At 46.8% G+C, this 19,155-nt stretch overlaps 4 protein-coding genes across 6 annotated transcripts; 2 read left to right on the top strand and 2 right to left on the bottom strand.

Moving 5' to 3' along the window:
* Nucleotides 1-273: 273 nt before the first annotated feature.
* Nucleotides 274-4,503, bottom strand: LOC135640723 (uncharacterized). The gene has a single exon (XM_065155432.1). It carries the CDS (start codon nt 4,501-4,503, stop codon nt 274-276), a length of 4,230 nt encoding a protein of 1,409 aa, XP_065011504.1.
* Nucleotides 4,504-7,784: 3,281 nt separating this feature from the next.
* LOC135639536 (uncharacterized) lies at nt 7,785-11,926 on the top strand. 2 transcript variants are annotated; one of them, XM_065153325.1, is made up of 11 exons: nt 7,786-7,962; nt 8,407-8,508; nt 8,596-8,712; nt 8,802-9,170; nt 9,270-9,592; nt 9,675-9,774; nt 9,909-9,968; nt 10,094-10,177; nt 10,256-10,372; nt 10,511-10,791; nt 11,768-11,926. In XM_065153325.1, exons 1-11 carry the CDS (start codon nt 7,927-7,929, stop codon nt 11,772-11,774), a joined length of 1,596 nt encoding a protein of 531 aa, XP_065009397.1. In that variant the 5' UTR covers nt 7,786-7,926; the 3' UTR covers nt 11,775-11,926. The 2 variants fall into 2 exon arrangements, with proteins under 2 accessions (XP_065009396.1, XP_065009397.1); XM_065153324.1 differs by lacking the exon at nt 11,768-11,926 and having other exon boundaries at nt 7,785-7,962; nt 10,511-10,821.
* LOC135639537 (protein CURVATURE THYLAKOID 1D, chloroplastic-like) lies at nt 11,464-13,963 on the bottom strand. The gene is made up of 5 exons (XM_065153328.1): nt 13,770-13,963; nt 13,431-13,642; nt 12,004-12,096; nt 11,821-11,892; nt 11,464-11,730 (listed from the first exon to the last, which is right to left on the bottom strand). Exons 1-5 carry the CDS (start codon nt 13,903-13,905, stop codon nt 11,659-11,661), a joined length of 585 nt encoding a protein of 194 aa, XP_065009400.1. The 5' UTR covers nt 13,906-13,963; the 3' UTR covers nt 11,464-11,658.
* Nucleotides 13,964-14,878: 915 nt separating this feature from the next.
* LOC135587052 (protein DETOXIFICATION 27-like) lies at nt 14,879-17,697 on the top strand. Of its 2 annotated transcripts, none has more exons than XM_065153327.1 (8): nt 14,879-15,365; nt 15,434-15,975; nt 16,103-16,168; nt 16,288-16,344; nt 16,442-16,680; nt 16,769-16,887; nt 16,965-17,051; nt 17,120-17,697. In XM_065153327.1, exons 1-8 carry the CDS (start codon nt 15,102-15,104, stop codon nt 17,240-17,242), a joined length of 1,497 nt encoding a protein of 498 aa, XP_065009399.1. In that variant the 5' UTR covers nt 14,879-15,101; the 3' UTR covers nt 17,243-17,697. The 2 variants fall into 2 exon arrangements, with proteins under 2 accessions (XP_065009399.1, XP_065009398.1); XM_065153326.1 differs by having other exon boundaries at nt 16,082-16,168.
* The last annotated feature ends 1,458 nt before the right edge of the window (nt 17,698-19,155 follow it).

The raw sequence follows: 19,155 nt of genomic DNA, 5'->3' as shown, positions 1-19,155 counted from the left end.
TGTCCAGAGGCCGGTGGAAAGGGGCCGAGGAGGTCCAGTCCCCACTGGGCGAATGGCCATGCGTAGTCGATGGGACTGAGGGGGACCGCAGGTTGTCGGGGCACGCGGGCGTGTTGCTGGCACGAGCTGCACCGCTGCACGTAAGCTTTTGCGTCTCGACACATGGTTGGCCAGTAGTAGCATTGGCGAAGTATCTTGTGCGCCAGGGTCCGCCCGCCAATGTGTTCGCCGCAGATCCCCTCGTGAGTTTCAGCCAGGACGGTCTGGGCATCGTCAGGCTCCAAACACCTCAGGAGGGGGTAGGTGAAGGATCGTCTGTACAGCCGGCCACTTTCCTCGGTGTACCAAGCGTGTGTGCGGCGCAGACGCCGAGCTGCGACTTCGTCGAGTGGGGAGGGCTCCATCTCGCTTGAAGCGCAGCAGCTCTTGCACCCACGTGGTCGGCGCACTGCCTGGGGTCGTGGTAGCTACCTCAATGGCGCGAGCGGGAAGCTCCTCTATCTCTGACCACGCTTCGGGGGTTCGTCTCGACGCCAGCTTAGCGAGCGCGTCGGCCCGTGCGTTCTCCTCCCTCGGAACGTTAGACAATGTAAAGTAAGGGAATTTCGTGGTTAGATCCCTTACCCGCGCCAAATATTTGGCCATGGTTGCGTCACGAGCCTCGTATCCTCCGCTGAGCTGTTCGGCCACGAGTTGCGAGTCAGTGAGGACGTGTATTGCGGCCACCTGCATCTCGAGGGCCAGCCTCAATCCGGCTAGGAGCGCTTCGTACTCCGCCTCATTGTTGGTGGCTTTAAACCCGAAGCGGAGGGAGCGCTCGAATGAGCGTCCGTCGGGGGCGAGAAGGACCAGCCCAGCTCCGGCGCCCCCGGAGTTGGCCGAGCCGTCCACGTGTAGGGTCCAAGCCTCAGGAGTTCGCTCGAGGTCTTTGCCCACCCGAGCTAGCTCCACGATGAAGTCGGCTACCGCGTGGGCCTTGATGGCGGTCCTGGGTACGTAGCTGATGTCATGCTCTCCGAGCTCCACCGCCCATCTGAGAAGCCGACCTGCAACATCGAACTTTGTTAAGATCTGTCGGAGAGGTTGGTCGGTGACGACTTCCACCGAGTGTGCCTGGAAGTAGGGGCGCAACTTCCGGGCTGAGAGCACCAGGGCGAGTGCGAGTTTTTCTATCGGTGGGTAACGCTCCTCAGGTCCACTCAGGACGTGGCTGACGTAGTAGATCGGGAGCTGTGCGCCGGAGATTTCCTTGACGAGGACGGAGCTAACCGCGTATGGGGAGGCCGCCAGATAGAGCCCCAGCTTTTCGCCGGGGAAGACAGAGGCGAGTCGAGGGAGGGTGGCCAAGTGCTGCTTCATCTGTTTCAAAGCCTCCTCGCATTCCGACGTCCATTGGAAGTTTTTCGGGTCTTTGAGCGCCTTGAAGAAAGGGAGGCAGCGATCGCCCGATCGGGCGAGGAAGCGAGACAGGGCGACGAGTCTGCCGTTGAGTCGCTGCAGGTCTTTAACTATCCGGGGGGACTGCATATCGATTATTGCCTGTACTTTCTCCGGGTTGGCGTCGATTCCTCTCTGGTGTACAATGAACCCCAGGAATTTCCCGGAGGTGACGCCGGAAGCGCACTTCGTGGGGTTGAGCCGCATGCCGAACTTGCGTAGCGTGTCGAAGGCCTCGGCTAGGTCGGCAAGGTGTGTCCCGGCCTCTCTGCTTTTCACAATCATGTCGTCCACGTAGACTTCCATGTTCCTCCCGATTTGGGGGGCAAACATCTTGTTTACTGTCCTCTGATATGTAGCTCCGGCATTTTTCAACCCGAACGGCATGACCCTGTAAAAGTATATCCCTTGATCGGTGAGGAAAGCCGTGTGTTCCCTGTCTTCTGGCGCCATTCTGATCTGATTGTATCCTGAATAGGCATCAATGAAAGAGAGGCGCGCGTGCCCTGCTGTTGCGTCAACCAGCTGGTCGATCCTCGGGAGGGGGTAGCAGTCTTTAGGACACGCACTGTTGAGACTAGTGTAGTCAACACACATCCTCCAGCTTCCATTGTGTTTTTTCACGAGAACTACATTGGACAACCACTGAGGATACTTGGCCTCTTCTATGAAGCCTGCCGCCAAGAGTCGGCCCACCTCCTCTTGTATGGCACGTTGCCGGTCAGGTGCGTGGCGACGGGGTTTTTGCTTTACCGGTCGAGCGTCAGGTGGGATGTTGAGATGATGCTCCGCTACCTTGGGGTCGACTCCCTTCATGTCCGATGGGGACCAGGCGAAGATGTCGGCATTCTCCCGTAGAAGGCCGACGAGCTGTTCCAGTTCTCGCTCGGGTAGCTCTGAGCCGACCTTGACCGTTTGATCCGGTCGTGCTTCCCGTAAGGGGATGTCAGCAGTGGATCCCCTCGGCCCAGGGTGAGGGGCCGGCCTCTTTGCCTCCCGGGGATCTTCTAGAGGCGATTCACCCCTGGCCCTTTTGCCCAAAGAGACGGAGGTAAGGTAGCAGCGCCTGGACTCTTGGGGGCTTCCGGTGACTTCCCCGACCCCCTCCCTAGTCGGGAACTTGACGGTCCGGTAGTAGGTCGAGACGACGGCTCGGACCTTGTTGAGGGTTGGCCGGCCAAGTATGGCATTATATGCGGTGGGAAGGTCGACTACCAGAAAGGTGGTCATGACCGTCTTTGATTTCGACGGGGTTCCCAGAGTCAGAGGGAGGGTAATGGCTCCCAGAGGTGATATCGAATCTCCCGTGAAGCCGGTGAGTGTCGAGCACATAGGGCTTAAATTTTCCCTGGCTAGGGCCAGCTTCTGGAAGGTGCCAAAGTAGAGTATGTCGGCTGAGCTCCCCGTGTCGACCATGATTCTTTTTACTTGCGCGTTGGCTACCCTGGCCGATATTACCAGGGCATCGTCGTGGTGGGGTCGCTCAGCGGCTCCGGTTGGGAAGGTGATCTCGGGCTCAGGCTCACGTCCCGAGGCTTCGTCGGGGGCGGCCCGGGCGTAGGCCTTCCTGCCCGACATAGAACTTCCTCCGGATGCGGGGCCCCCGGCTATGACATCGATGTGTCGCTCAACAGGGCCCTCTGGACGAGGAAACTGCTCTTTGCTCGGCCGGAGGTACTGGCCGAGATGGCCTCTGAGGATGAGCTCCTCGATTTGTCTTTTCAGCTCGTAACACTGCTCCGTGTCATGCCCGTGCTGTCGATGAAATCGGTAGTACTTTGAGCGATCTGCGAGCTCTCGCGGGTTCTTCATGGGGTGGGGGTCCCTGAGCAGCCCCTTCCCCTTTTCGTGTAGGAATATCTCCGTCCGGGAAGAGTTCAGGGCGGGAAGAGGGGGCCTGGGGTCAGGCCTGTCCAGCTTTCGCCGGGAGGTGGTGGGTTGCTGCTGTCGGGGCGGCTCCGACTTGACCTTTCTGTGTTCTTCTCGCTTTCCCATCATCCAGGTTTCTGCGACGATGAATTGGCTGGCCCGTTGGAGCATCTCAGGGACCGCGACGGGGGGCCTCTCCACAAGCGACCAGAAGAACCTGGAGGGCCGCAGACCAGTCATAAAGGCTTGCATCAAGAGAGAGGGGTGAGCATCCGGTAATCCACGGATTTGCGTCGTAAACCGGTTCACAAAGTGAGAAAGGGGCTCGTCCTCCTTCTGGTTGAGCCCTAGGAGCAACGCCATGGATGGCTTCGGTCGGGCGTACGCTAGGAAGTTAAGCTCAAAATCCTTGGCGAGCTGGTCGAAGGAGGCGACGGTTCCTGACTTCAGGCCGCTGTACCATGCGCGGGCTGGTCCTCGCAAGGTCGTCGGGAACGCCCGGCACATCAGGGCGTCTGAAGTCCCGAACAACGCCATCTGGGCCCGAAAAGCGGCCACGTGGTTCGCGGGGTCGGTTGCGTCATCATACGCGTCCAGGGAAGGGAGGCGGAAGTGTGGCGGGATCGCCTGATCCTGTATCTCGGGGGTGAACGGAGATCCTTGGTGTCTGTCCGTCCCGAGTTCTTCTTTCGACTTACGAACCTCCTGCTGTACCTCGTCCAGCCTTTGACTGACAAGGCGCAGCTGGGCCCGTAGGGCGTTCGTCGAATCAGCAGTCGGGGCCTCCGGCTCGGGGCGGCTCGCCGTGTCCTCGGCTTCCCTGCCTCCCGGTCGAGTTGTGGGGTTTCGAGGCGAGCCCGGAAGCTCTGGGAGCGGTGCGTGGGTCCGGGCGAGGGTTTCCTGTTGCTGCGAGGGCCTCGTCGTATACGGAGGGGTTCGTTGGGAGACAATGGTCTGCACCATGCTTGTTAGAGTTCGAACCTGGTGGGCGAGGTCATGAAAGGCCTCGGGCGACACTTGCGAGGAGTCGGCGGGCGCGCCGCCAGGGGGAGACAAGCCCGGGTCGTTGAATAGCCGCCAATAGCGTTCTGACACCGCTGCGGGACGTTCATCGCGGGTTTCGTCACGCCGTTCCCCTAAGGCGGGGAGCTCCGCATTTGAGGATCCGCCGGGGTAAATTTGATGATCGCTTGACATTTGGATCGGCCCTCCTTCTAGCGCCAATCTGTTATGGTAAATAACTTTCGGGCCACGACTTTGGGGCTGACACGGCTGGTTCTGGGCTCCAAATGCCTAGAATTAGAGGTGTCCCCCTTTATCGGGCTTGAGGTGGCGGATGCGGAGGATCTTACTCGAGGAGTCCGCTTGGGCGAGCCGGGTTGACGGAGGCTGGGTACCTGCACACAGGTCGGGTCGGTGGCTCGGCCCGACCCCTCCGACGATCAAGTCAGCGGAAGGGAATGTTCTCTTGGTTGAGAGAGAGAGAGAGAGAGAGAGTCTTTTCTTTCCCTCCCCCTTTGTGTGGACCCGGGGGGGTATTTATAAGGGGGGTTGATGTTACCTGATGTGCCATCCTGCTAGAACAGGACCGTACCTCTGACGACGTCTGTTGCCGCTGTGGGCGTTGCGTGGAGAGCCGAGCTGCCGCAGGGTATGGGGGTGTCAGCTGGCGCCTCTGCCTGCCTCGGCCGGCTGCGAAGGGTCAGCCGAGGGGGTTGTTCGGGTACGGTGGGTATGGGCGTGCGTCGCGTCGTCGTTAATGCTTTCGTGGCAAAGCGCTGTACCGGGCGTCCGACGTGGGGGGGGGTGTATTACGTCAAATTTGAGGTGTTACGTCAAAGTCAGTTCTTTACCCTTATCAGATAGCATATTAAAAACCCTCAGAAATCCATAATAAAAAAACAAAAGAATGAGATGAGAGGAGAGAAAATGGTGAACAATTATTAAATTCTTATTATTATCTCTCTTACCATCTTAAATTTCTAAACCTTGATTAGACTATATACAATATATACATATATACATATATATATATATATATTTATATATATATATATATGTATATATATATATATGTATATATATATGTATATATATATATATGTATATATATATACATGTATATATATATACATATATATGTATATATATATATGTATATATATATATATATGTATATATATATATGTATATATATATATATATGTATATATATATATATATGTATATATATATGTATATATATATATATATATATATATATATATGTATATATATATATATGTATATATATATATATACATATATATGTATATATAAATATGTATATATATATATATATGTATGTATTTATATATATATATATATGTATGTATTTATATGTATATATATATATGTATATATATATATACATATATATATATATAAAGACTATTTATGTCTAATATTGTGTCAACTCTTTTGTCAATTATCACAATCTGATTCGATAGATAACTAATTTATAAATATTTTTAAAATTTATATAAAAATAAATTTAAATTTATAAGATTAAATATAAAAATTATTTACTAGAGGTTTACATATATAATTTTATCTTTGTTGCAAAGAGCCTAGTAAGCTAATTAAGTTCATCATACCTAAATTATTAATCAAAATATTTAAACCAAAATTAATAATAATATATTCATCAAACTTTTATAAGTTAACTTTAAATTTGTCTATTTCCGATGTGGGATTAATTAGAGTGTTATATTTTTTTTACTCAGGGGCTTAACGTTATTGTCAATGTCTAACATAACCCAGATATAACCGGTATAGGTGAATTGTAATTTAATAATGACTGCACATTGTAATAAGTCATCTCCACAATAGTCATTTTCTACAAAGCCCTCTAATATTAAATGTTACCATCCGAGTTTGATATGATAAATAACCAATTAACTTTATTTAACCTAAATTATTAGTCAAAATATTTAAATTCAATTTTGATAATTAACCAATTGATTGTTAATTATCGAAATGAAGGCTATGAGCTGCTTTTGATATAACATATGTCCGGATCGAAGTTCATGTGTCCTTTTGGACTTGGGAAACAAATGGGGAGGACTGATCTATCATGAACAGGTCATGTGGTTGGTGAAATAAGTGCAAGTGCAGCACTCTTGCACATTGACATCAAATGATCGGTGCAAAACTAGCTTGTCATCAGCCTGTAGGAAGTGTTCCGAGCTTGAGGTAGAAAGAACTACAGAACCAATGAATTAGCATTCGATTGTGAGAGAATTTTTTATGATATATGCTACTGATCTCAATCGAATGTTCCAATGTGGTTCAAGTGTGATCGATGTTTTCTGTCTTGATCAATGCTAAGATCCCATCAATCTATTTTATCATTTCTATTGTAACTCTCAATAATTTTTTCTTGATAACCACATCGAAGGAATGTGAAGGCAACCTTCTCTTCAAGATCATCAACAATGACGACAACAACAACAAATGACGTGATGAGATTAGATGGAATCTGACTTTTGCACTTGATTCCTTGATGCAGGAAAACCCAACCGAGTTCATCCAAGGCAGGCATGCATGCATGCAACATCAACGGCAAGTTGTAGGTTGGTGCTTGTGCCCAACGTATTATAATATCCATGTCACTTGAATAGTAGTAGGAGTTGTAGCTCAGAGTTGGAAATGGACGTGGTGGAAAGGGAGGTTTCATGCATGGCGTGCCTGTTCAAACTCGTGTTCTCTGTCTTTCCCTTCGCCTCCATGCCTAGAAGATCACGGAGAAGAGAAAAAGAAGATGGAGACAAGAGATCAGATTATACACCACAAGGGTTGCACTGTATGTTCTCTTCCACTTTCATGTCTCGCTGTGATCTGTCCCTTTGGATCCATGACTAAAAGACCACAGAGCCAGCAAAAGCAACAGTAGAAGGGAACAGAAGAAGAAGAAGAAGAAGAAGCCAAGAGACCAGTGTTAACATCTGAAGTAAATGACATGGTTTTCTCTTCCTCTTTCACGCTTTTGCTTTGGTGAGGAATCTCATAGCATACGAAGCAAAAGCTGGTGGCTGCACGTTAACTAATAATGACCGCGTGGCAAAACCCACCCTAACCTGCGCGGTCCCACGCTCCCACGCTACAGTGCGCTGCCATCGTAACTATCATGCATCCATTCTTTCGGTCCGGTGCGTCGCGGTGGGCGTAAGACAGCACATTAGAGAAACCCTTGTCGCCATATAGCTTCAAGAACCGAAGCTTGCAGGCGAGAGGCGAAGCGCTTCCCACCTATCTTCTTTCTTCTTCTTCTTCTCTTAATTTAATGGTGTCCTCTTTTTCTTCCGGTTCACATTCAATTTTCCCGCTCTGATGCTGGCGTGAGATGGCATCCCCGAGTTTGACTCTTCTTTGACTCCTCTTCGCTGGCTGGTTCTGTCGCTCTGGTATCTGCTGTGCTGGCTGTTTAGATAGTTCTGTCGTGTCTGGGAAGCGGTGTTGGCTTGTTGCGAGCCACGGCTTTGCAGCCTTTTCCACTGCCGCGGCTCCTTTTCAGTGACTTTGGAGGGTTTCGGTCGGTGTAAGCGGCGGAGGAGGAGAGAGGTGGAAGACGAGGGAGCGATGAATGCCAGAGTCCGGACAGCGTCGCACGATAAAGTAGTCTTCTTTGAAGTCAATCTGTGACGGGTTGCTGTTCTCTTTGAATTCTCTTACTGTTTGCATCGGAAAGTTGGCTCCTTTGCTTGAATCGAGAGTTCTCCGTTCCTTTTTTGAATCCAAAATGGGATCTTTTAAGGCCATTGATTCACACGGTACGGATGCGCCGTGGATTTCGATTCTGAGGCCGGCTGTGAGATTTTGCTATAAAGATTGGTTTTTCTCGAGAATTTTATTCGTCTTCGATTGTGTTTTGGTTTGGATCAGAGTTCGACATGGGCTCTGCGTTTTCTTCTGTTACTTCTTCTCCTTCGAGGAATGGAATCATCTCGGATATGGAAATAACAGTTGTTTCTTTGATTCACTCAAATCTTAGCCAGCAGAATCAATACTTCCGTTATCTGATTCCACGTGCTTGTTCTTATAAATCTTTTGTTGGTGAAGGAAATGGAGGAGGAGAAGAAGACCGAGCTGCAGGGGAACAGAAAGGAAGGATTCAGCAGATGCCAGTCTAGAAGACAAAAGAAGATCGCTTTACAACAAGATGTATCAGCTCTTCTTCATACACTTCTAATTCGACTAAATCTGTATCGATCAATTTGCGTTGCGCTATGTTTCTTCTTCCAATCTTAGGTTGACAAGCTAATGAAGAAGCTTAGACAAGAAGAGAACATCCACAGAGCTTTGGAGAGGGCTTTCACCAGACCCTCGGGCGCACTTCCCCGACTTCCTCCATATCTCCCTTCACATGTAGCTTCTCTTCTGCTTTCATTTGTTAAGCCAATCAGTCGAGCTTATTGAGAAGTTCCATTTATGTTGTTCTTTTCGTTCCCATTAAGACACTTGAGCTTCTGGCCGAAGTAGCAGTCTTGGAAGAAGAAGTGGCTCGTCTTGAAGAACAGGTAGTGAAGTTTCGGCAAGGCCTTTATCAGGAAGCTATCTGCATCTCATCCTCCAAGCAATCCAAGGAAGGTGAATCAAATTTGTTCTTGGATGGTCGCCTCTTCGAATGCTCCAAAACCAGCAAACCTTCAGGCATGGAACGATTTGGGCTTTCCTTCGACCACTCTGCCAACATAAAAAACACACCGGAAAAACAGAGATTTCCTTTAGCCTTTCATGAAGATAAGCGAGGCAAAGAGAATCAATGGATCACTAACTTTAGTAGGAACAGCAAGAGATCTCCGGTAAAGCATGCTGATGCACAGGTAAATTGCTTTCTCCACTTCTAAAGCTCATGCATACAGTAACTGAAGTATTCGGTCAGCCTCGAGCATCTGTTAATTGCAATTTGGTCATCAATCTAGACAGAATGTGCAGTGACTGATAGAGAGAGAGACTATGCTTCGGATGAAGTGATTCCAAACAAATTATCCGAGGATATCGTGAAGTGCCTGATGAACATTTTCTTGCGGATGAGTTCAAAGAAGATAGAAGATGGCATGGAGACATCTCCTTCGACTTCAGCTTCTTGTGAAAGATCTGTAGAGGAGGATTTCCAAGATCCTTATGGTATCTGTGCGGAATTCGGGAAAAGGGACATCGGTCCATATAAGAACTTTCGATCGATCGAAGTGAGTTGGAACCATCAAAACCTTACGGCTTCAGCATCTCTCAAGCGCAGGCTAAAGTGAGCTGTGTCTTCTTAAGTTGGTTGACTATGCTTTTACGTGGTATGAGGTTCTCATCACAGTCTATCTGCTCAACTCCAGAGTTTTACTCAGAAAGCTTGAATCGGTTGACCTATCAGAGCTCACACACCAGCAGAAGCTTGCTTTCTGGATCAACATCTATAACTCATGCATGATGAATGTATGTTGTCAACTCAAATCCCTGTTTAGTCTGCCACCTAATCTTCTATATCCGAATCAAACTATGAATTGCATGAAATCACTGGAATTACATTCTGTTATGATTGAATTCTGTGTTTTATTTCTTGATCTTAGGCATTTCTTGAGCAAGGCATACCGACAAATCCTGAGATGATTGCTGCATTGATGACAAAAGTATGATCTTCTCTGCCTCATCTCTAACTTTCTTTCAGAGATATAGAATGAAGTATGTTTATGAGAAGCTATTTATGGTGAACATATTATGTATGCAATTTCACCATTGCTTTTTCTAATTTCAGGCAGTGATAAATGTGGGTGGCCACTTCCTCGGTGCAATTACCATAGAGCATATCATATTGAGGTTTCCATATTACTGGAAGAATGTAAGTATTTCTCTTATTCAAACTTTTGGAATCTTGTTTATAAACCATTTAAAAATGACCCATTTAATATGCCTAAAGGTCTCTCCTAAAGAACCAAAAAATGGTGCCATGCCAATAAGAGGCATCTTTGGATTGGAGTGGTGGGAACCTCTGGTTACCTTTGCTCTCTCATGTGGCAGTTGGTCATCCCCTGCTGTAAGTTTGATTTTCCATATCTGGTTTAATGAACAGTGATCTGAAACAAGAGGGGATGTCAATGTTAGGAATGAAACAGTTTCAGTCTCTTCTACTGTTCATGAGTTTACTGATTCTTGTAATTGTCTTTTGTTAAAGGTGAGAGTATACACAGCAGCACAAGTGGAGAATGAGTTGGAAACAGCCAAAAGGGATTATTTGCAAGCAGCTGTTGGTATATCCACACCAAACAAGTTGGCAATTCCTAAGCTGCTTGATTGGTACCTACTTGATTTTGCCAAGGATGTGTGGTCACTAATGGACTGGATCTGCTTGCAGCTACCAAGTGAGTTGAGGAGTGAAGCAGCTAAATGCCTTGAGATGGACAGGAGGATTGTTCCACTGGCAATTCAAGTTCTGAGATATGAATTCAGCTTCAGGTACATTTTGGCCCCATAAACAACTCTCTCTCTCTCTCTCTCTCTCTCTCTGAAGTTTCAGGGTTTGACTGTACATACACATGTGCAAGGGGAAAAAAAAGGATGAATAAGTCTTCAAATAATCTTTTTCTAGCTTCCTGATTCTTCTGCTGGTTTTCATCTGTGTTTCTTTATTCATCTGATACATGTATATGCCTTTGTTGAGATACAGCAAAAATTTCACTAGGAAGAGGTAGCATTTTATATCTTAAGAGACATAATTGCAGCCCTCAAATCATAAAAGTGAACTGCTTATGGACAGTCGAAAAGATATATTGAATATTTAACCATGATGTAAAGTAAAGTAAAGTCCCTCAATTTATATTTTTGCCAGTTAATTGATATAAAAGGTATGCCTTTTTTGACATGATGTAACTCAAATTATCTTATAGAACAAAATACAGGAGTAATATTATGTTCAAATGACCAAATAGTTCATACTCAAGAAGTGCATATTGCTAAGTTTTATATCTACATTAAGACTATGCCAACTATCCAAAATTACCTATCAGAACAATGTTACATTGACATTAAACTTTTGGGTGCTTGCCTCACTTTCACCTATGTCAATCTTCTCTCTTTCGAAGATGGTAAAAACATCCAAAAGTAGTGAAAGATTATAATCACTCATCGTAAATGAATAACTTACCTTTGGCTCAATCTTGTACCAATCCTGATCACAGCCACATACATTTCTATGGTTGACATAGTTTACATCCAGACGCTTTGAATTGACTACACATGCAACAAAGGGAAGTCTGGAAATGTAAACCACTAAAATAACATGTAACAACAGGCTATTTATGAAAATATTGCTATCTGAATTTCTCAATCATCACTACGTCCTAATATCTTCTCCTTGAGATCATCAAGTTTTGAGAAAAAATCATCTCTAGTTTCCTGCACCTCGGTCACAAACAGGCTGATTATTATGCAGAGCATGAAGCAGGAGAAAAACGAAAAGAACTCCAACGGTTAACAAAAGTTCACCTTGAAGATCAGATATCGCGAGCTGAACCAGACTGTGTAGCCAAGGCCAACAACTTCCAGCACCTTGGGGAACTGTTTAAAGAAAAAGCATGTATTGGCATCATTGATCTAATGATAGATTAACTAGTTTGTTCAACAATACTATTAGGCATGTGTTTCTGCAACATAAATGGAAAAGCATACCACAGGGATGGAATCAATGACAGAAATGATTGTTGATGAAACCCACAATGCAACCAGTGCAACAGCTCCATAGAAGAGGATGGTAGAGTCCACCTGCATCATAAGCAATCACATAATTTGGGAAAGCTATAAACAATCCCAAAAAGTACTAGAGAAAAAAAAGAATTCCCAAAAAATAGAAGCATTAAGAGAGTTGGTACCGAATGGCAAATTCCAGGTTAGACATTTTGATTGCCCATAAGACCAGAAAACTATTCGGTGATAATAAAGCAAATCATGCAGATTCTTAATTTCTGAAATAAGAATTCTTGACTTCAAAAATTCATATCCCAGATTTGTGTCTGTATAAATAAAATTATATGACAAAAAGCATGCACAACCATCTCCTTATCCAAATGACAGTTCATAATTTTGTTCATTAAATAATATGAATCTCATTGTAGAGCAAGATAGAAGGACATGTTGGAGCTTTAAATTCCAGTTCTGAGATAAATATTAACCAGCCATGGAAATGGCACATTCTCTCCATTTTGACCCGACCTAGGTAACAGATAGTCAGGGTCTATAGTATACCACAATGTACAAAGAATTTAAAACCGATGGATTGTACTGATACCATCTCAAAATATCATTTTAGTATAAATGCCTTTGCAAAAGCTATGATAATTGTCGGTAGTTAGTGGGTTTAAGAAAGACAGATCATTAGGCAAACATGGAAGGTTTCAGTAACCAAAAAGTTTTATTGCCATGTTACAAAGTAATAAGGTATTTCTAACATAGCTCTTATTCTAGCCAAGAACAGCACTATGTGCAAGCCAGAAATAAAATGTAAGTCGCATTTGATGATAACAAGAGAAGTACAGAACTCAATGTCAGTAAGCCATCATGATGTATTGTAGTAACTTTGTGATATGCCTCTTGAGATAATCGATTAAGCAAATTTGCAAGTGTGGCTTTTACATTTGACAGCCTTATGTAGGGGAGAAAATGGTACTCGTTTCCTTTGCAGTTCAGTTCATTTATATCTTCAGTGTCCACAAAAAAGAAGATGATTCAAACAATTTGGTGCTGAATGGAAAACATAGTACAAAAGTCTACAAAAGCAACACTGAGTAACATGTCCGTGATAAAAGAGTATCAATCAATGTCAGCAAAAGCAGTGAGAACTTGAGCACTGTACCCTATAGAAGTACCAACTAATGATCCAATTTTTGCTTATCTGTAGCCATGGTCAGAACCCTTGACATAAGACTAGTAGATACTTTTTCTTTCTATCAGCTTCAACCTAGAAGGTATGAGTACATAGAACTAATGTTTACCAGAGCCAAGCTAGCATATATACCTAAAATCAGCACCATCAAAGCATTATTCCTCAATAATAAGCATAAAGAAACAAACAATCATGGTCCAAGTTCGTGAGAGAGGACCTGATCATTAAGCTTAGATAAAAGATCATCCACAGCCTCAGCAATCGCTTCACCACCACCATCAGGGTTCTCTTCCCCTGGGGAGGACGAGTTCGTGAAGGAGGACGGTCCTTCGAGTGGCTTCGCCACAGCATCATCGGCTACGACAGCCGCGGAGGTCTCCTCGCCCGAGACCATCGCCCGCAGCGGGCGAGCACCAGAACGGCCCAATCCTGGATCCAGAACCAAACAAACAAATCCCTAGGGTTTCGATTTGCGACCAAATGGATACGAAACGCCAAGACAACAACGAATTGAACCCCGAAAAAGAAGGAACAGGACAAGAATCGGATCAAGTACCGGGATTGGAGATGGGGGAGCGGGAGGCGAGGAGAGACTTTCTGGGGATGGTGAGGAAAAGAGGGGAGGAGGCGGTGAAGGGGTAGCGGTGGTGCGGGAGGCAAAGGAGGCCGTAGGGAGGCGCGAAGAGCTCCATTGCGGATGAGGTTATTGTGTGTTTCGGGCGGTGCCACAGGCGTCTATTTTGCGAATGTTTTGGCTCGGAAGGAAAGAGATACCAAAGAGCGATCTCAGTATTCTTGTCAACCTACGACAACGTAAAAGTTGACTCACGTACCCGCCTTCTGATTGGCTGAAAACCTTCGACCCACAGAAAAGACATGCGGGTCCCATGTCTCACAGGACGGGCTAGAAGACGAATCGGACGAACTGCATGTAAAGTCGGGTGGTGTCTCGGGGAACGTTTAGGCATGGGGCAACTCCGACCCACTTTCGTACAGAAGGGAAAGTAGTGGGTCCCATTGGCTCTTACGATCAAGAAGGCGGGTAATTGAGCGACTGCTTGACGAGCTAGTAGGAGAAGATTACTTTCGCGTTGTCCGAAACGTTCGAGGACGCGAGCGGTCAGTGGGTACGCTTGTGTGTCACTTACTTTTGGCAAGGTGGTCACTCATCGCACGTGATGTACACGTCCTGACACATCATTATCCCCGTGGACAGGGACCCAGTGAGACATCCCATTGTGGGACCCGAACACGTCTATGAAGTCAAACCTGAGCACACCTTTGACCAACTGGCATGGCGGTTCGCATAATTGAAGTCAATTGAAGTCAAAGCTGAACAATAGTTCCCAGTAGCTCTCGCAGATTTAACCCGTGCGATCCTAAAGCACCTCATAGGAGGAAGGTTCTTTGGTTGGAGTGTGGTTGGCGTGTGGTTGTCTCTTCCAGCGACCATTCTGTTAGACGTCAAGTGACGAGAAAGGTTCTTAAACAACCATTCTATCGGATCCCCAAATGACGAGAAAGATCGGTGATGTGGATCTCAACCCCAGCGACCATTCTGTACGATGCAAAAGTTGTCACTGCCATGGTATCAAACCAAGGCGTATGTATATCTTTCCGTTCCTGCATGAAATGGAAACAAGAACAACAAGTTTGATTCTTTCTTCCACCCGCTGTTTAGAGGCGAAGAGATCATCCTCAGTTGTTTCTACCCTTTCTTTTATGTTGTATTTGCTCTGCCATCGCAATGCTGACATTAATTAACCCTACTGTCGCATTGGAGGGAGCAGTTGACCTCGTTGCAGCTGCTGCTCATATCTTATCTATAAAAGTAGACATGGTTCTCTTAAGCATTCCATGATCACCCCAGGACGTACGTGCGTCGACCATGGAAGGAGAGACGGAGATTGGGGAAACCAGTGTGGCGTTGCTGACGAATGGGGAGGTGAAGGACGGGCCGGGATTAGCGAGGAGGGCGTGGACGGAGTTGAAGAAGCTGTGGGCGATCGTCGGCCCGTCCATGATCGGTAGACTTGCCTTGCAGACCATGTCCGTCATCACGCAAGCCTACGCTGGGCATATCGGTGACCTCGAGCTTGCTTCCTTCGCCATTGCCTTTACTGTCGTCGCATTTTTGGCCTTCGGCTTACTGGTACTATATTCCCCGTGCTAAGAATCATTCGTATCAGATTCAAGCTCTTGCTCCTGCATTGCATGCAGCTTGGCATGGCCAGTGCGTTGGACACTTTATGCGGGCAAGCCTTCGGAGCCAAGCGGTACCACATGCTGGGGGTGTACATGCAGCGATCGATGGTGGTGCTCTTCCTTTGCGCCCTCCTGCTCCTGCCCTTGTACATCTTCGCCACCCCGTTACTGGAGTTACTGGGGCAGTCCAAGGAAATCGCACGGGAAGCCGGATATCTCTCCTTGTGGCTGCTTCCTCTCCACTTCTCCTTTGCAATTCTGTTCCCGCTGCAGAGGTTCCTCCAGTGCCAGCTCAAGAACTCCGTCAACGCCGCCTTCACCGTCCTCGCTCTCCTCGTCCACATCTTCATCAGTTGGCTATTCCTGGGGAAGCTTCAGCTCGGGTTGACGGCGGCGGCGCTGACGCTCGACTTCTCTTGGTGGATGGCGGTGGCGGGTCAGTTTCTGTACGTCGTCTGTGGGGGATGTCCTCGAACTTGGAAGGGATTCTCCTTCGAAGCAATGGCCGGGCTGTGGGAGTACCTCAAACTGTCAGCCTCATCTGGTGTCATGCTATGGTATATAACGAATCTTCGCTTGTTGATTGCTTGAATTATACTGTTCTTTTATATCTTTATACTCAACTAGAAAACATAGGTACTGAGATGGATGTTTATTGAGCAGCTTGGAGATTTGGTATTACAGGGTACTTGTTCTACTGGCAGGCAACCTAAAGAACGCCGAAATAGCAGTGGATGCTCTGTCAGTGTGGTGAGAAGCATATGAAATTTGTGTGTTATTTATGACTCTTTAAGCCGGCCAATGCACAGTAACAAAATTGGCAAGATGACTGAAATCTGACTTTGGAACTTCCGTTTTTGGCTGAACAGCATGAACATAAATTCCTGGGAGATGATGATTCCATTAGCTTTCTTTGCTGGCACAGGGTATGTTGTCATACTACAGTCTCTCTCCTGCACCTTGCATAATTCCCTCTCACCTGAATCCGTACTCGCTAATGCTTGGTTTCCGGCGAGAATGAAGAGTTCGGGTAGCTAATGAGCTTGGAGCAGGCAATGGAAAGGGAGCAAGGTTTGCCACCATCGTCTCTGTCACGACATCTGCAGCCATAGGCCTCATCTTCTGGTCCCTAATCATTGGTTTCCACGACAAGATAGCTCTCATCTTCTCGTCGAGTTCGGTTGTGCTTGAAGCCGTTGACAGGCTCAGTATCCTATTGGCATTCACCGTTCTTCTCAACAGTGTTCAACCAGTTATCTCCGGTGAGCTCTGATGATATCTACACTACAGTCTCTTGATTTCCATCAGCAGGGCTGTTGGCATACTGATCGCAGGATATTCTTTCTGAAGGTGTTGCTGTTGGGTCAGGGTGGCAAGCAATGGCGGCGTACGTAAACATAGGTTCATACTACTTCATTGGAATCCCCATTGGGATCTTTCTAGGATGGATTCTTAAACTTGGCGTACTGGTACGTTCGACTGTTCTGTTCTCAATTAACGAAGACAGTAAGATGACGAACAACAATAAAACTCTGTGTTAATGTAGGGGATATGGGCTGGAATGATTGGTGGAACAGGCATTCAGACATTGATATTGACCATTCTGACCATTCGGTGTGACTGGGATAGAGAGGTAACACAGTCAACCATATTCCTACCCAAAAATTTTACTCTGTTTCTTATAAATCATGTACTTTTCAGGCAATCATAGCAAGGAAGCGTGTGGAGAAATGGTCAGTTCCAGACGAAGAAGAAGAAGCTAAATTCTCGAACCAGACAGGTTGCTTTGGGCAGAAAGATGAACTCAATTATGATGGCCAGTGATTTATGGAGCAAGTTACATTTACTTGGGAATAAGCAGCAAATGAAGGGAAGGAATAAGCTGTATGCACTTCAAAACAATTAGCTCTTGCATACTAAGCTCTGGCAATGTGCTAAAACATTGAAAGGAACAGCTCCGGAAGTATAGCTCTTTCCTTGGCTCGAATCTTGTATTCTTGCAGATAATATGACAGGAGAGTTTCTATACCTTAAAGTGGATATAATGATTAAGGCAAGTGAGCAATTGCATGCAGCTTTGCCATGTTGCCAAGTTCTCCTCGTTCGAAGAGACTTGATCCACTGTAGAAAGAAGCAATTCACACAACAGTGAAAAGGAACCATTGACACTGTGGAAGAGATAGAAGGGTGATGTGAATGGAGACGAGAGAGGGCACGTAACACGAACGTGACTCGGGTTGAGAGCGGTCAGGTGAGAGGGAGACAGCACACGTGCGAACGTGGCTATCGTGGGAGCAAACTCCCAATGTGGGGCGCCGAGGCACGTACACGGCTTTTGAGGCGAGAAGCGCTCGTGTGGGGCGCCCGCCTCTATATCTCTGGCCTCCTTCGCACCCCCATGCAATGCAATAGGGAGCAGAGGAGAGATCGGGGAGGGATGGGGAGGCCGGAGACGAGGCGAAGCTGGTGCAAGCGGCACCCGAAGCACCCACAGTCGACCGGAGTTTGCCCCTTCTGCCTCCGGGAGAGGCTCTCTCGCCTCTCCCAATGCTCCTCCTCCTCTTCCTCTTTTGTAGCCTACATCTCTTCTCCATGGGCCCATTCATCGTCTTCCTCGTCCGGCTCCGACAACCCATCTTCTTCTGCCTCCTCACCGCCGCGCCACCGTGACGTGAAGAGGGCGAGGGTCTCCTTTCTTCTCAAGCGCGACACAGCGGCGAGCAGTGCACTGATGAAGAGCCGGTCCCTGGTGGTCGTCGTCGGAAGTCGTGAGGATGAGGAGAAAGAAAAGGAGACAGATGTAGGTAAAGGAAAACAGAAGGAGAAGGTGGAGAAGAAAGACAAGTTTTGGTCATGGCTGCTCAGTGGTTCAAAGAGGAGACAGAAGAAGGAGGGTAATGGAGACTCGCTGCGCCCACAGACCTTCAAAGAGAAGCCTTCAGCGAAGTGGATCTTATTCTCCTAAAACACAAGTCGTTCTCTACATGTTTGGCTACTACTAGCATTAAGTTCTTTTAATGTCTTCTTCTTGTTGACGTATGCGTTAAATGTTTGCTTGTTATTGTACAGATCAAAGATCGAGTTTCTTTGTCGTTAATTGTTGTTTAGCAGAAGGTAAGCCAATTTTGTTGGATCCGTAGAACACCAAATTGACAAGGGCATCAACAGAAGAACTGGTGTGCACTTATGGCGTGCAAGCACATCGAAGGCCAATCTTTAGGAACAGAGAAATGAACATGAGTTATACTTTCCAACCTTTATATCTTATCAAAATCATAAAAGAATCAAATGTATTCTTATTATCATCGATGACATTATGTGGGTATATATCCAACCAATTAAACGAGTGATATGTGTTCGGATACGCCTCACCAGTCTCCATGGTGTAAATTATGAGGCAATTCGGCATCTCGGCATTGTCGACAACGTGGGTCCCATGCGGGTGTTCTCGCATTGGCCACTAAGTTCTTTTAGAAGCATTATTCTTCCCGCTCTTCTTTTATTCTCACTACCTGCTTCGTGATCGGCGCTCATGCGGGTCCCACATGTGGGACGATGTTTCCTCTGATAACAGGGCAGGTAGGAATGGCGGGTAAACGAGAAGGAGCTCGAAAAAGCGTTCCCTCGTCGTCGCCTCTGTGCCCTGCGCTGTCGACCTACAGGGATACTGCTCCGCATTGGATGGCAATGTTAATTGTCGAAAAGGAAATCGGATATTGATTCGGATCGGAATTCAT

This window comes from Musa acuminata, chromosome BXJ3-6 (assembly GCF_036884655.1).
Source record: "Musa acuminata AAA Group cultivar baxijiao chromosome BXJ3-6, Cavendish_Baxijiao_AAA, whole genome shotgun sequence".
Classification (NCBI taxonomy): Eukaryota; Viridiplantae; Streptophyta; class Magnoliopsida; order Zingiberales; family Musaceae; genus Musa; species Musa acuminata.
Note: the sequence above shows the minus strand (reverse complement) of the source record. Positions and strands in the feature narration are given on the sequence as shown.